We start from the raw sequence: 16,559 nt of genomic DNA on the forward strand, positions 1-16,559 counted from the left end.
ATCTCGATAAGCATCCGAGTTCTCTCGCCGGTCCTGCTGCTAGCAGAAGAGATTTATCCCTCATTTATCCCTGGTTGGGGGAGCATGCGCGAGATGATGTGCGCTCATCTGAATCTGTTGTTGATGCTTCTGGCATGCATCTGGTTTCAAAATCGTATCAATGGGCGTATGTTTTCAATTTTTGGGTCGGAAGTAGTTTCGTGTTCTACTTATAAGTGTACAGTGACCCCACAATTTATGTATCGACAAAAATGACCACAGTTTATGGATCACTCATTTGATCAACATGGTGATTCATAAATAGTGTACAAAATTAAGATGATTCATCGGTGTGGGGTCACTGTACATTAAGGTGGTTTAAAACTCGTATTTTCTCCACGCCGTTTATTCGTTTCGTAACCAGATACTATGCCTTCTCGCAAAATTTTAGTTCGTTGGGTGAAAATTGTGACAACACGAGCCCTACAAAGTCTATATGGGAATTACTATGGGAAAACGATATTTTTAATTCAATCTAAGGTCGATTGAATGAAAAATATCGTTTTCCCATAGTAACTCCTTTGCCAAATGCCCTGAGGGTTAATTTACCCTTGTAGCTACCCCTTACAGCTCCAACTTTACCGAAGACCACATTCACACCGGACATCTCATTGATTAGTTTCCGCGCGAGCCGTTTCAGGATCAAACGTGCGTGCGTATTGAATGGTTAATATTCCTCCAACTTCTGCGAAAAACTTAAGGCGTTATTACACATGGTCATAATATTATATTTGACCAGAAAGAAATCAATGCTCAAACATACGGTTTGATTTAATCGAATTGACGGGGTTAGAGGCAAAGGGGTGGAAGTGACAATAACTCACTTTCGAGTAAATGAGGTTCAAAGTTTTTCAACGATTTTCATCCCATACAAAGTGCATGTGTTATGATATTGAATTAAACTCAAAAATAATTCCTTTTAGTTAACCATGTATATCCATATAAATAAATAAAGCTGGCAGCATTGCCATTCGTTTGATGTACACGAACCATTGAGACCATGGTGTCAGAAGTGGTGCATTTTTTTCGGTATTTTCGGGTGAAACGGTCGAAATATAGTCGGAAAAGAGGTTATGCGGAAGCGGCATTAATGACGGAGTCGATTAATACCGTAATCTCGGGAGTGCGCGTTCTGGCTGGTTAGCAAGCACCAGGAGAAAAGTCGGCATCAGCACGAGATACCCGGAGCCGTGAACAAAGGAAAGTGGCGTGATAGAAGAGCGCTTAATAGTGGTGGTGACGAAGTGAGTGATGGTCAATGAGAGTCTAATGAAGGTGTGGAAGAGACACTTCGTGTGCGTGAGATCCGTGTTTGGTGCAAAACATGTTGTTTGGGCCTTCACCCCCCACACACGACGCTGGACTCATCGGTTGAACCTACAGCCGGCTGGTAGAAGCTGATTATATAATTTAGCAAATGCTATTGTGACTGACTCAACATTGCCGGCTACCTGCAACCAACGATATCGTCTACAGCGTATATGCCTTCGGTAGGCTACCTACGGCTAGGCATGGATGTGGTGGATGTAAACAACCCATGGACAATGGTCGGCTAGAGAAGGACTCTCACATTGATCTGGCCGATCGGCGACGTTCTCTCCAGAGGTGACGTCACTGATATCGATCATCAGAGCACGGAGGATGGTTGGCTTGAGCTGATGATGATATCAGTGGCAGTCCAATCTAACCAATCGTCGCGATCGGTCGCTATACAACCCTTTGTTCTATTATTTACCACATTGAATTTCGCACGTTAAGTTAATATAGTACTAAGTTGAATTCCGGGGTTTCACGTTACACTACAAACCGAAATTACCAAGTGCACGTAGTCGAAGTTCTGGTGGTAGTTTAGTTAGCTATCGTGGTAAAATCATCCGGTCTTCTGTTGGTTGGTCGTTAAGGGAAAGTGTATACTGGTGGCGATAGTTGGTGCTAGCTGGCGAACCAACGTACGGGATATTGGTGTACCGCCAATTAGTGAGACAAGGTGCTGGAAAGTTGGCTACTGGAACCCAGGCTGGATAGAGGACCTTTCTAGCCTATCGAAGGTGAGTTCCGGAGTCGACATATGGTCCTTCGAGCCGGATAGTCGCTGAACCGGGCTGGCGAAGTTTAGAACGTGAAGAATTCCTCCATTGAGTGGCACCGCGGATGTCGCTATTGTCATCGAAGCTATAATAGCAAATCGCCATCCTGCCTACCGAAGAATAGGAGAATTCGTGGACAAAGGAATAGGCTGTTGGCGCGTACCCAAGCCAAGCCAATCTGTGGATTGATGGTTACTCTGTTGGTTTCCTGTACTAAGGATTCAGGGTAACTTCTTCTAGCATCGGACTGGGTGGACAACACTAAGTTTGCGCCGCCTGAGGGTTTTCCAGGTAATTATTAGGATACTTAGTGTATATCTTGTCGAGGCTAGGCATTTCTCCAAACTTACACAACTTTCGTTCATTACCACCCTACTCATTTTTTTTTTTTATCTGTATTAACGAGATTTTTAGCCCTAGGCTAGTTCATCTCGGGACCCACGCTTTACTTCCCTTCCGAAGGAAGAACTCACATTTTGTGAGTTTATCGGGAGTGGGATTCGATCCCAGGTCCTCGGCGTGATAGTCAAGTTTTCTAACCACCACAACAACCGATTTGATGAACACTACCAAGAATTGATTCCCAATTTGATGTAACGATTACTACCTATTTGGGGATATTCGATATCACTGCTGCTCCTGTGACGCTGTTCACTCTGTCAGGTGAGTTGAACGGTATATGTGCAGCCGAAGTGAACCTTTTGGATACTACCGCCTTACTCTCTCTCCTCTGCTCATCAACCCACATTTGAGATTCCAATTCATCGACGTTGATGGACCAACATTTTCGTTGACGGATACGGTAGAGCGCGTCGGGAACCACTTAACGCCGTCTAAGGTCAGTTAAGCACAGTATATGTCCTAGCGAAGCTAGGCACTTAACACAGAATACTACACCATCACTTTTCATCCGTTCAACATCGACTGCTTCGAGGATCATCATGTCGAGGAGTCAAGCATCGTACAAGGTGCTGGTGGCAAAGTTTAATGACGTCATACTCTCATTCAATGATATCTGGAAGTTCGTCGAGAAGTTTCCGACGGATGCTACCGCCAGCCAGATTACTGTCCGTTTGGACAGGCTCGACGATTTGTGGGAACGGTTCTCGGAATATCTTATCGAGATCAAAACTCACGATAACCACGATGATGAGGAGAACCCTTACGTAGTTGAGCGACAGATGTTTAGTGATCGCTACTACGAAGCGAAGGCGTTCCTGTTGGAAAAGGTTAAGTTGAAAAAGGAACCAGAGGACTTGAACCAGTCTGTGAGGGGTCTAAACACGTCTGGACTTGGGAACCTTGATCATGTAAGGTTGCCTCAGATCAAGCTTCAAACCTTCAGTGGGAACATAGAGGAATGGCTCAGTTTTCGGGATCTGTACTCTTCTCTCATCCATTCCAAGGCAGATCTTCCCGATGTAGAGAAATTCTACTACCTCAAGGGATGTCTCCAGGGCGAACCGAAGAGTTTAATTGATTCTCTCCAAATCACTGGGGCGAATTACAAAATTGCTTGGGATCTACTCCAAAAGCGATACGACAACAGCAAGCACTTGAAGAAACTCCAAGTTCAAGCTCTTTTCAAGCTTCCCAGCTTGACGAAGGAATCTTCAACGGATCTGCATACACTCGTGGAAGGCTTTGAAAAAATAGTGCAGACTTTGGATCAAATTATCCAACCCGGAGACTACAAGGATTTATTGCTGGTCAACCTCCTTTCCGCGCGACTGGACCCTGTGACGCGCAGGGGGTGGGAGGAGTTCTCTTCTGCGAAGCAACAGGACACGGTAAAGGAACTGACTGAATTCCTTCAACGTCGCATCCGCATGCTGGAATCACTTCCGGCGAAGTCAGTGGATACGAGGAGCGGCTCTCAATCTCAGCAATATGTGAGGACCAAGGCATCTTCAGTAAAAACCAGTTTCAGTACCGTACAAACACCGGGAGGACGTTGCGCCGCTTGCAGTGCCAACCACCCATTATTCCAATGCAGTGACTTCCAGCGGATGCCGATACCTGAGAGGGAAGCAGTCCTGAGAAATCAATCTCTCTGCAGGAACTGCTTCAAACCCGGACATCACGCGAAGGAGTGCCAGTCTAAATTTTCCTGCAGGCATTGCAAAGGTCCACACCACTCCCTTGTATGTTTCCGACCGGACAAGGATAGCTCTGCTCGGTCATCGATGGCTTCGAAATCTCCGAAACCTACTTCGCCGAGGGAAGTACAAGACCCCACTACTACGAGAACCAATGCTCCGATCAATTCCAGCACGTCTACTTCGTTAGTCTCGAATATGGCGGCTAGTGACACTGTAACGGCTCTTGGGTCGGTCTTTAGTGCGCAGGTTTTGCTGGCAACAGCCATCGTTATCGTCGAAGACAATAGTGGACATCGTTATCCGGCACGAGCTCTCCTGGATTCGGGCTCGGAAAGTAATTTCGTAACGGAGAGATTGAGTCAGCGATTGAAGACAACACGTAGCAAGGTAGACATCAAGATCCATGGGATTGGTCAAGCGGTGACCAGCGTCAGGCAGCGAATTGAAGCTACCATTCGATCGCGAGTGACGGATTTCTCACAGCGCGTGAGCTTTCTTGTGTTACCCAAGGTCACGGTCAATCTGCCGACGTCCTCAATCAACATCGCGAAATGGAACTTAGCAGATGGAATCGAATTGGCTGATCCATCGTTCAATGTGTCCATGAACGTGGACATGGTCCTAGGAATTGAATCATTCTTCAATTTCTTTAGGAATGGACAGCAGATTTTGTTGGGAGAACATTTGCCGGCTCTCAACGAATCAGTCTTCGGTTGGGTCGTTTGTGGTGGTGTGTCTACTCCTAGTCAGTCGCTGAATATCAGTTGCAATATGTCGACATCTGAAGCCCTAGATGAGTTGGTAGCTCGCTTTTGGTCCAGTGAGGAAGTTGGAACGACGAAGAACTATTCACCACAAGAAGCACAATGTGAAGAGCATTTCGTGCGAACGGTTCAACGTGGGGAAGATGGCCGTTACACAGTCTCTCTACCGAAAAATGAAGAGGTTTTGAGGTTGATAGGAGAATCGAAAAACATCGCAATTAGCCGTCTTCAAAGTACCGAGCGCCGATTGGCAAAGGACGCTGATCTTCGTAGTCAGTACTGCTCTTTCATGGAGGAGTATCTCCAGCTTGGCCATATGGATAAGGTCGAGGTTGATCAAGTCTCGCCGGGACGCTGCTATCTACCGCATCATCCAGTTGTAAAGGAAGCTAGTATGACCACCAAGGTTCGCGTGGTCTTCAATGCTTCAAGCGAGACGTCGACAAGGGTGACGTTGAATGATGCACTGCTGGTGGGGCCAATCATCCAGGATGATCTACGATCAATAATTATGCGGAGTAGAACGAAACAGGTGATGCTTGTTGCGGACGTTGAAAAAATGTTCCGGCAAATTATGGTTTGTAAGGAGGACAGACCGTTACAATCTATCTTGTGGAGAGCATCACCGGAGGAAGAAATGAGTACGTATGAGCTGAAAACTGTCACCTACGGTACAAAACCGGCTCCGTATTTGGCGACCAGGGTTTTGAAACAGCTGTCGGATGATGAAGAAGGAAAATTTCCACTAGCGGCCAAGGCAGTACGGGAGGATACATATATGGATGATGTGATAACCGGTACAGACGACGCGGATGAGGCAGTGAACATGAGAACGCAGTTGCAGGATCTCATGAAGGCTGGAGGATTTAGGCTTCGCAAATGGGCATCCAACAAATTAGAAGCGCTGGACGGAGTTCTACAAGAAGATTTAGCGATCCCATCAACGAAGGAGATTTGCTTGGATCCAGATCCATCGGTGAAAACACTCGGTTTAACATGGATGCCGGGAACGGACACTCTTCGCTTTCAATTTACCGTCCCGAGTTTGGTTGATCTGGAACCGCTTACTAAACGGAAGGTTCTGTCGGTGATTGCTACGCTGTTTGACCCGATTGGTCTCATTGGAGCTACAATTACGTCCTTCAAGGTGTTCATGCAGCTTCTGTGGACAATAAGGGACGAAGATGGGGAACGACTGGACTGGGACCAATCGCTACCCAAAACGGTGGGTGAGACATGGCGAAACTATCATCCACAACTGCCAGTTCTCAACCAGATCAAGATCAACAGATGTGTAATCATTCCGAGGGCAGTGAAAGTGGAGCTGCATTGCTTTTCAGATGCGTCAGAGAAGGCTTACGGTGGATGCATCTATGTTCGGAGCGAAGATTGCGAGGGAAGTGTTCTGGTGCGACTTTTTGCGTCGAAATCAAAGGTTGCACCTTTGAAACTTCAAACCATTCCAAGGTTGGAGCTGTGTGGGGCGCTTCTGACAGCAGAACTACACGAAAAGGTTAGCCAAGCCATACGAATTCCTGTGAGAGCATATTTCTGGACGGACTCTACTTGCGTTTTACGATGGATAGCAGCAACACCGTCTGCCTGGAGCCCATACGTTAGAAACAGGACGGCGAAAATTCAGCGTCTAACGGAGGACCACGAATGGAGGCATGTTCCTGGAGTTCAAAATCCAGCAGATTTAATATCTCGAGGAATTACACCCGAAAACATTGCGGAAAACTGCTTCTGGTGGCAAGGTCCAGATTGGCTATTGAGAAACTCGGAAGAATGGCCACAGTCAACAGACTTGCATGTTTCAGAAGCAGAAGATGCGGAAAGACGACGTACTGTGACGGCAGCCACAGCAACTACTACTGAAGACTTCATGGAAGAATATGTTGCCAAGTTTTCGTCATTCTCCACTTTAGTTCGAACTACAGCAATATGGCAACGATTGATTAAGCTTTTAAGAAAACCAAGAACGGATAGAGGGGCAGCGTTTCTGTCTACAGAGGACCTCAAGGAGGCAGAATGTACCATATTGCGACGAGTTCAGAAAACAACCATGGCTGAAGAATGGAGGGCTTTATCGGTAGGAGAACCCGTATCATCGAAATCTTCGCTGCGTTGGTTTCACCCACAGATATCGTCAGAAGGACTGATTCGCGTCGGCGGTCGTTTAGACTATTCTGCAGAGTCTAACAACGTCAAACATCCCATAGTTCTTCCGAAAGGTCATAGACTGACGCGGCTGATTGTAGAACATTACCATGAACGTCTACTTCACGCTGGCCCACAACTGTTGCTGAGCACCGTCCGTCTGAAATATTGGCCACTAGCTGGGAGGAACATCGCTCGACAGGTTGTTCATAGCTGCCATAAATGTTTCCGTGCAAAACCGTCTCCTGTAAAACAATTTATGGGAGAGCTTCCAGCAGAGCGAGTAACGGTTTCCCGTCCATTTTCGCGCACGGGAATAGATTTTTTCGGACCAATATACGTTCGACCAGGCCCTAGGCGTACGGCGGTGAAGGCTTACGGCGCCATTTTTATATGCTTTGCAACCAAGGCGATACACATAGAACTGGTCTCAGATTTGTCAACAGACCGGTTCATTCAGGCACTTCGACGATTTGTTGCTAGACGAGGGAAGTGCACGGACATTTTTTCAGATAATGGAACCAACTTTGTCGGTGCCAGGAATCGGTTTCGAGATCTTCTAAAATTACTGAAGGACAAGGATCATAAAGAGAAGGTGAATAACTATTGTCTGCACGAAGGCATCACATGGCACTTTAATCCGCCAAGTGGCCCTCATTTTGGTGGACTTTGGGAGGCTGCGGTGCGCTCCACCAAATTTCACCTCCAAAGAGTCATCGGGGAAACTCCGCTGTCCATAGAAGATATGACCACACTGCTTGTCCAAATAGAAGGCTGCTTAAATTCTAGACCTATTACGGCACTCTCCGGGGATCCTAGTGACTTGGAGCCACTCACTCCAGCGCATTTTTTGATAGGAACATCTCTACAAGCTCTTCCTGAAGCTGATGTTACCACTACACCATTGAACCGTCTCACACAGTTGGAACTCGTCCAAAGGAAAGTTCAAGATTTCTGGAAGCGGTGGAGACAGGAATACCTTAGCCAACTACAAGGACGAATCAAACGCTGGCGCCCAGCGATCAACATCGAGGTCGGAAAGATGGTACTCATCTGTGACGAAAATCTGCCCCCTATGCGCTGGAAACTAGGTCGAATTGAACAAACACACCCTGGATTAGACGGCGTTGTACGCGTGGTAACCATCCGGACAGCATCAGGGAGTTTCAAACGCCCGGTGGAAAGGGTGTGCCTTCTACCGGAACCTACCATGGACCAAGAATTCTACCTCAATCCAAAAATCTAGTTACTACCATTCCCATCCCTTCCATACCAATCCTAGCCGAAGAGGAGTTTCTTTTACTTTCAGAAATTCGAAGAATTTCAGGGTGGGTGAGAATGTTTGGGCCTTCACCCCCCACACACGACGCTGGACTCATCGGTTGAACCTACAGCCGGCTGGTAGAAGCTGATTATATAATTTAGCAAATGCTATTGTGACTGACTCAACATTGCCGGCTACCTGCAACCAACGATATCGTCTACAGCGTATATGCCTTCGGTAGGCTACCTACGGCTAGGCATGGATGTGGTGGATGTAAACAACCCATGGACAATGGTCGGCTAGAGAAGGACTCTCACATTGATCTGGCCGATCGGCGACGTTCTCTCCAGAGGTGACGTCACTGATATCGATCATCAGAGCACGGAGGATGGTTGGCTTGAGCTGATGATGATATCAGTGGCAGTCCAATCTAACCAATCGTCGCGATCGGTCGCTATACAACCCTTTGTTCTATTATTTACCACATTGAATTTCGCACGTTAAGTTAATATAGTACTAAGTTGAATTCCGGGGTTTCACGTTACACTACAAACCGAAATTACCAAGTGCACGTAGTCGAAGTTCTGGTGGTAGTTTAGTTAGCTATCGTGGTAAAATCATCCGGTCTTCTGTTGGTTGGTCGTTAAGGGAAAGTGTATACTGGTGGCGATAGTTGGTGCTAGCTGGCGAACCAACGTACGGGATATTGGTGTACCGCCAATTAGTGAGACAAGGTGCTGGAAAGTTGGCTACTGGAACCCAGGCTGGATAGAGGACCTTTCTAGCCTATCGAAGGTGAGTTCCGGAGTCGACACATGTCACTACTACAAGCAAAGCGAGCTCCCAAAAGAACGCGTGTCAAATAGTGACGTCACTATTTGTGTTTACATTTTTCTTTGCTTACTAATACATAGCCATCTCTTCTTCTTCCCCACCTGTAATATACTCTCATTGAGTGATGGTGGAAGAGAATCCACTAACATCAGCACCAACTTGTCAGCGGTACGTGTAGAAAAAAAAGCAGCGAACATGAGTGTGCCAGGTGTACGTCCGCCCAATCTCTTGAATGTGGGCAGTGAGCATTTGGCTGAAGAGTTTCGCGATTTTCGACAGTCGTGGGATATTTTCGTCCTTGCGGCCGAAATCGAAAACAAACCAGACATAGTGAAGGTGGCCTTGTTTGAAAAACTTTTTGGGGTTAGACGTGGTGAAAGTGCTCAATACATTGCTGCCAGAAGCACAACAAGCAACGTCGGCGGTGATCCTTACTGCGCTTGAGGGTTATTGCCTACCGCAAACAAACGAAACGTACGAGCGGTTTGTTTTCAACTCGACAAAGCAGGGTGACAAAGAAGACATAAATCAATTTGTGAGTAAATTGCGAAAGCTGGCCGAGACGTGAAATTTTGCGAACTTGCGAGATTCATTGATCCGGGATCGTATTGTGATCGGAATTCAATCCGACGAAGCGAGGAAAGTGCTCCTGAAAACACGAGATCTAACGTTGAAAGATGCAATCGACGTCTGCCGCTCACAAAAATTGGTGGAGAATCGTATGGCTGCAATATGTGTGAAAGAAGAACCGAGTGAAGCTGAAGCAAGCTCCGAAATTATTGCGATAGTGAGAATGGACTATAGAGGTAATCACGTTCAAATGTATGCATGCCTTTTTAGTAGATGTAGTTGTGAAACTGCGAGGAAAATATTTGCACTCTTGCCCCGGACGTTAGTTTTATCATTGTTTACCCGTTTTACCCAATTCGATTGGGTAATATTTGCATATGCAATCTGAATAGCCTTTCAATCGGCGTGCACTTTTGTGTGAGGAAAAATTTGCGCTAGTGTTCGTGTGTTGAAATGTCACTTATCTCTATTCGCGTAGTGAGAGTTGCAAGCCCATCATATTGTGGACGAAGGGATCACATCTCCTCTCCTCTCCTCTTCTTGGCGTAACGTCCTCACTGGGACAAAGCCTGCTTCTCAGCTTAGTGTTCTATGAGCACTTCCACAGTTATTAACTGAGAGCTTCCTCTGCCAATGACCATTTTGCATGTGTATATCGTGTGGCAGGCACGAAGATACTCTATGCCCAAGGAAGTCAAGGAAATTTCCTTTACGAAAAGATCCTGGACCGACCGGGAATCGAACCCGTCACCCTCAGCATGGTCATGCTGAATACCCGTGCGTTTACCGCCTCGGCTATATGGGCCCTGAAGGGATCACATCAGTCCTGCAAAATATCAGTCTCAGTGCCTGTTTTTCAGCCGAAAATGAATGACTGCGGCGGTCGTTTTCAGTTCCTCGATGTGAGAACTGACAGAGTCCGAGAGCTCCATTCGTGAGCGACCCAACAAGATCAATTCCCAATCATCCACACACTACTCATGGTGAAAGGCCATTCGTCTCAAGCGGTGGCTTGTGAGAGTGAGTGCCCTATACTCTACCACGGGTGAAAACACTCAACTACAGAAAATTGAATGAAAATTTAGCCCTGTCAGCTCTCGCTTTCAGCACGCTGCGTGCGAGTGTGAGTACCTATTTCATTTCGCTCCCGTGTTGCTGATCGGAAAACAACAATGACATGAAAAGCAAAACGGGGAAAATGAAAACAGCAAAATATCGCTATCAAAAAGGCCTGTCGAAAAATTGCAGCACTGGATCACATAGTGGGAGACCGCGACAGTTGTCCCGCGAATAACGCGAAGTGTCGGATCTGTGGAAAACTGAACCACTTCGCGAAGGTGCGCCGATCGAAGAAGAATGAGGACGAAGAGAATGAGCGGAAGATGGTTCGTAACCGGCAAAACCGTACGGCGAAAGTGAGAACGGTAGACGACAACGGCGAAAGTCGTGATGACTCTGAGTATATTGCGGTTGTGGAAAAAGTGAATGTGGTGGAAATTTGCGTACGGAAAAGCAGATTCAAAGGCAATTCAGTGTCAGGTAGATACAGGTGCATCTTGCAATGTGATTTCGTGACACCAGCTTGAGAAGTTTGTGGGGAACGCAGTCGATTTGGAAGCCAGTGTTACCAAACTCAAAAGGTTTTGGAGGAAACATGATTCCGTCGATTGGAGTCGTGATGCTTCGGCACCAAAGCAAGGAGAAAAAGTTCAAAATGGCGTTTCAAGTGGTCGAGCTTCCAAAGGGAGTATTGCAGATGCCCCTCCTAGGCTTCAAGACGTGCGTGGCATTGGGAATCGTGAGTGTGCATGACATACACACGTGTGAACGGGATTCGGTAGAGAAAAGGGGCGTGAAGAATACGGAAGCGGAAGAACGGAATAGTGAAGAGGTATGAAGAAGTGTTTAACGGCGATGGAAAGCTGGAAGGAAAAGTGGACATATAAATGAGTGGCGCTTTGCCGAAGCAGCAGGAACCGAGAAGAGTTCCAGTTCTTTTGAGAGAAAAACTGAAGTGCGAACTAAATGATCTGGAAAAAAGGGGAATAATCGAAATAGTGGACCAACCGACCGAATGGACGAGCAACATGGTGATTGTAGTGAGGAAGGAAAAAGTGCGAATTTGCCTTGATCCGGTGGAGCTGAATCAAGTGATCAAGCGTCCCAGATTTCAAATGACGACGCTGGAGGAGATTTTGCCAGATCTGTAGGATGCTGTGGGGTATGAACAAAGCTGAGTAGCATTTCCCATGCGTGTATTTCCCCTAGCAAGCATCAGTGACAGCCAGCACCATGACGGGGTCGTCGTCAGTGTGATGCTGGCTCATTGACGAGTGGACTGTTGGCGGAGCAAGACGCCATCACCGTGAGGTTCCGTATTATGCCAAGTGATTCTACTGCAGTTTGCTAAGATGGCTGGGAACGGATTGTTCCAGTGAGTTGCCCGGTATTCACATTGGCGATCCTGCCAGGAGTGCATCATAATCAATAACAAGTTAATCATAAAATAGGTAGAATCACTTGGCATAAAAACAGTGAGAGAAAACAAATCGTTTTGGTGTGTGAAGTGTGTGGTGGTGCTGCAAACACAGTGAAGTGGGTGTTGCAATTCTGCGGTTCCTGACGAAAGCTAGAGCGCGGAAAGTTTTTGTCATGCCAACCGCGTTCTGTTTTAGCCTTGGTTCTAGCACAAACACATGAACAAAGGCGCGGTGACGTGGTTGATTTTTGTTGTCGACTGGTAGCACGCTGTGGATAGGTGGTCGGTCGATGATTGCATGCATGTTTCTTCATGTTCTTGCTCGGCATGGATGGTCGCGCTTTCGTTGATTCCTCGGATCGTACATGCTCGTGTTGTCGCTCGGTTGAACGGTAAATGCAAACAGGTTGATGTGCATGATGGTCGAGGTGTTTGACTATTGTGAATGTTGCCGTAAAATTCTCGCGGCGTTGGTTGGTTGGGTTGGTTTTTGCTCGGGGTTTTGGTTGGGCATATTAATGGCGTTTCGAACCGCCGAACATTTTTCTGCATAAGGAAAATGCAGGGACGTGTAATGAAAACCGTCCAAGGAAACGGCATTTTTGGATAACCGCCGAAAATTATTCTGCATAAAGAAAATGCAGAGACGCGTAGTGAAAACCGTCCAAGGTAAAGGCGCTGTTGGATAACCGCCGAAAATTTTTCTGCATAAGGAAAATGCAGGGACGTGTAATGAAAACCGTCCAAGGAAACGGCATTTTTGGATAACCGCCAAAAATTATTCTGCATAAAGAAAATGCAGGGACGTGTAATGAAAACCGTCCAAGGTAAAGGCGTTGTTGGATAACCGCCGACAATTTTTCTGCATAAGGAAAATGCAGGGACGTGTAATGAAAACCGTCCAAGGAAACGGCATTTTTGGATAACTGCCGAAAATTATTCTGCATAAAGAAAATGCAGGGACGTGTAGTGAAAACCGTCCAAGATAAAGGCGTTGTTGGATAACCGCCGAAAATTTTTTCTGCATAAGGAAAATACAGGGACGTGAAATGAAATCCGTCCAAGGAAATGTTATTGAAAAACTGCCGAAAAATGTTTGCATCAGGAAAATGCAGCGATGTGTAAAGAAACCCGTCTAAGGAAATGGCGTTGCATGATAACTGCCGAAAGCTGTGCGTGAGGAAAATGCAGGGACGTGTAATGAAAACCGCCCATAAAAATTGCATATCGTAAAACAGTTTAAAATTCGAAGTACGCAATGAAAACATATCTACTGAAAATATGTTGTAGAACCTCTTTTGAACTCGTTTTGTAGAATCTATTTTCGTATAATGAAGGACATTTGTGTGTTATATATGGTCCATCTGTACCGTCACATTGAAGCATTGAAAATGGAGTTGTATGATATACGGAATCTTTAGTCTGATAAATCTCAAATTCGTTAATCTCTTGTTTTTTTTTCTTTTTTGACAAATAATTCTTACAAAATATGTTCGTTTTCGTTGAATGCGTCGAATTTTCGCAATCGTGAATAACGATTGATTTGAGTGAGAGAAAAACAGGGCCGGCTACATAACGAGACGTGCGCTTGAAGGAGAGAAGACGCATCACCCAACTGTGTGTGTTGTAGTTATTTTATTGGAGCTCGGCAAAACCCCATAGATGATTGGTTAGCATTGCAAGTTATCAATCAAATGATATAGGTTCGATATTAACAAAAGTGCGTTTACTAAACAAAAAAGTAAATGTGGCCATTCGTCTTAATTCTTGTATTGCTGTGTGCGTTCAAGATGCAAACGGTGCCCAAATGCGCTGCAAACGCGGTAACACATGTTACCAAAGGCAACGTAGCAACCATAGCCAATATCACCGCCAACCTAGGATTCAAAAGCTCCCACTGACATCGGGTTACTTTTTAGAAAATCTTACCGCATTTGGTGCTACCGCATTTGATATTTGCATTTTGAATGCACACAGCAATATCTTGAAGTGTATCTTGTTGCATTGGTGCCATAAGGATGAAGAGAACGAAATTGAGGGTTTGAGCGTAAAAATAACAAGCCTGCTAGTCGAAAACTTTTTTTTTCGGAGAAGAGGGAGAATGTGGGGTATGAACAAAGCTGAGTAGCATTTCCCATGCGTGTATTTCCCCTAGCAAGCATCAGTGACAGCCAGCACCATGACGGGGTCGTCGTCAGTGTGATGCTGGCTCATTGACGAGTGGACTGTTGGCGGAGCAAGACGCCATCACCGTGAGGTTCCGTATTATGCCAAGTGATTCTACTGCAGTTTGCTAAGATGGCTGGGAACGGATTGTTCCAGTGAGTTGCCCGGTATTCACAGATGCGAAGGTTTTTTCGACCTTCGATGTCCGCAACGGATTCTGGCATGTCGAATTGAATGCCCGAAGCTGCAAGCTGACGGCGTTCTGGACTCCTTATGACCGATATGTCTGGAAGAGGCTGCCTTTTGGACGATCGTGCTCGCCGGAGGTTTTCCAGCAGAAGCTGTGCCAAGCGCTACAAGGACTGGAAGGAATCGAAGTTCTAGCGGATGATATACTGTGCGTCGGCAGAGGAAAGACCGAACAGGAAGCGGCGAAGAATCACAACCAGAATCTTACTGCTCTGTTAGAACGCTGCAAGCAGACAGGAACAAGGCTGAACCGGACGAAGATGCGCCTGAATCGTTCCGAGGTGCAGCGCTATAAGTAGAATGCCTCAACCTAGTAACGCTGCAGAGCTGCAACGATTTTTGGGCCTCGCGAACTATATGTCGAAGTTTATTCCAAACCTTTCGGAGATGAGTGTGGAACTCCGAGATGCCTTGACAGAAGATACGTGGTCTTGGGGAAAACGCCGCAGGGAAGCGTTCGAGGCTCTGAAAAGTCAGATTGTGCGAATAACATCTCTGAAATATTTCAACCCTGGAATCCAAACCACGATCCAGTGTGACGCGAGTAGCTACGCTACTCTGAAGAAACTCTGGCAATTTTGTTCGCATGCAAGAGGTTTGACCAGTATATATTTGGCAGTCAGCATGTGATAGTAGAAAACGACCATTTACCATTACTCGCAATCTTCAAAAAACCGATTTCGTCAGCCCCGAAGCGAATACAGAGAATGGCTTTGACTCTCCAACGCTACAATCTGGATGTGAAATACGTTAAGGGAAGTAAGTTGATTCTGGCCGATACTCTCTCTCGGAACGTGAATGTGGACCACATTGCGGAAGGCGAAGAAATGGAAGCGTTGTGGAAAGCGGTGGAAGAGGTCAACACTCTGCATCATCTCTAGATACAGGACGATCTTTTGCAGCATATCAAGAAGGAAACGGATCAGGACGAAGTTTGTGCAACGCTCAAGGGCTACATTATGAATGGGTGGCCAAAAGACAGAAGTTCGGTGGTGGATTGCGCGAAACCGTACTATCCGTTCCACAGCGAACTGGTAATGCAAGATGGGATAATACTGCGAGGTGAACGAATTGTAGTTCCAGCCAGAAGTCGGATGAAAGCGTTGGATCTTTTACACTACATCCACCAGGGTGAACAGGCTACACTACGAAAAGCGCGAACGGTGGTGTACTGGCCGAACATGAACGCCCACATCCGGAACTACGTCAAAAAGTGTGAGGCGAATACCGGCTTTCCCCTAAAGAAGCATATTCTGTTGATCACCGTGGTAGAGAGACGAACCAGCCAAGGGCTGAAAGTCTCTCAAATAAAGATAAATCAATCAATCAATGATCACCGTCGATCACTTATCAATTTTTTTCGACATTGACGTCATCAGCAATCAAACAACAATATCGCTGATTGACTGTTCGAAGCGCAACTTTAGCCGTTTCGGAATTCCATGGCTAGTGATCACGAAATCTGCGAAACAGTTCACAAGTGAAGAATGGAAGAAACTGATGAAGGAATACGGCATCCAGCATTCAACCAGTGCTCCGTACCACCACGAAGCAAATGGAAAGGCAGAATCAGCGGTCAAGATCGGAAAGAACGTGATCAAGAAGGCCCTACAAGAAGGAAAGGATATATGGCTAGCATTGCTGGAATGGCGCAACACTCCACAGTCCGACGGCTACTCGCCAACGCAGAAGCTGATGGGCAGGAAGACCAGAGGGATTTTTCCGGTTCCGCAACATCAACTACAAATCATGCCGGTTGACGCAGATCGAGATAGAGACGGAATAGAAGCAAGAAAGGTGAAATCCATGTTCCATCACGACCGTGCAGTGCAAGAGCTGCCTAAG

At 46.3% G+C, this 16,559-nt stretch overlaps 1 protein-coding gene across 1 annotated transcript; it reads left to right on the forward strand.

Annotated features, from left to right (window-relative positions):
• Nucleotides 1-3,067: 3,067 nt before the first annotated feature.
• Nucleotides 3,068-15,013, forward strand: LOC134289791 (uncharacterized). Its single transcript, XM_062856305.1, has 3 exons — nucleotides 3,068-6,470; nucleotides 11,069-11,359; nucleotides 14,643-15,013. The coding sequence occupies exons 1-3, from the start codon at nucleotides 3,068-3,070 to the stop codon at nucleotides 15,011-15,013; spliced, it is 4,065 nt and encodes a 1,354-aa protein (XP_062712289.1).
• Nucleotides 15,014-16,559: the final 1,546 nt, after the last annotated feature.

This window comes from Aedes albopictus, chromosome 1 (genome assembly GCF_035046485.1).
Source record: "Aedes albopictus strain Foshan chromosome 1, AalbF5, whole genome shotgun sequence".
NCBI lineage: Eukaryota > Metazoa > Arthropoda > Insecta > Diptera > Culicidae > Aedes > Aedes albopictus.

What these genes read in the sequence shown, in the direction of transcription:
- LOC134289791 (XM_062856305.1), top strand. Translation starts at nt 3,068, where the DNA reads ATGTCGAGGAGTCAAGCATCGTACAAGGTGCTGGTGGCAAAGTTTAAT. An exon ending in CATTCCAAGGTTGGAGCTGT is followed by an intron (nt 6,471 to 11,068) that starts GTGGGGCGCTTC and finishes GAAAAATTGCAG; the next exon opens with CACTGGATCACATAGTGGGA. An exon ending in CAAAGGCAATTCAGTGTCAG is followed by an intron (nt 11,360 to 14,642) that starts GTAGATACAGGT and finishes CGGTATTCACAG; the next exon opens with ATGCGAAGGTTTTTTCGACC.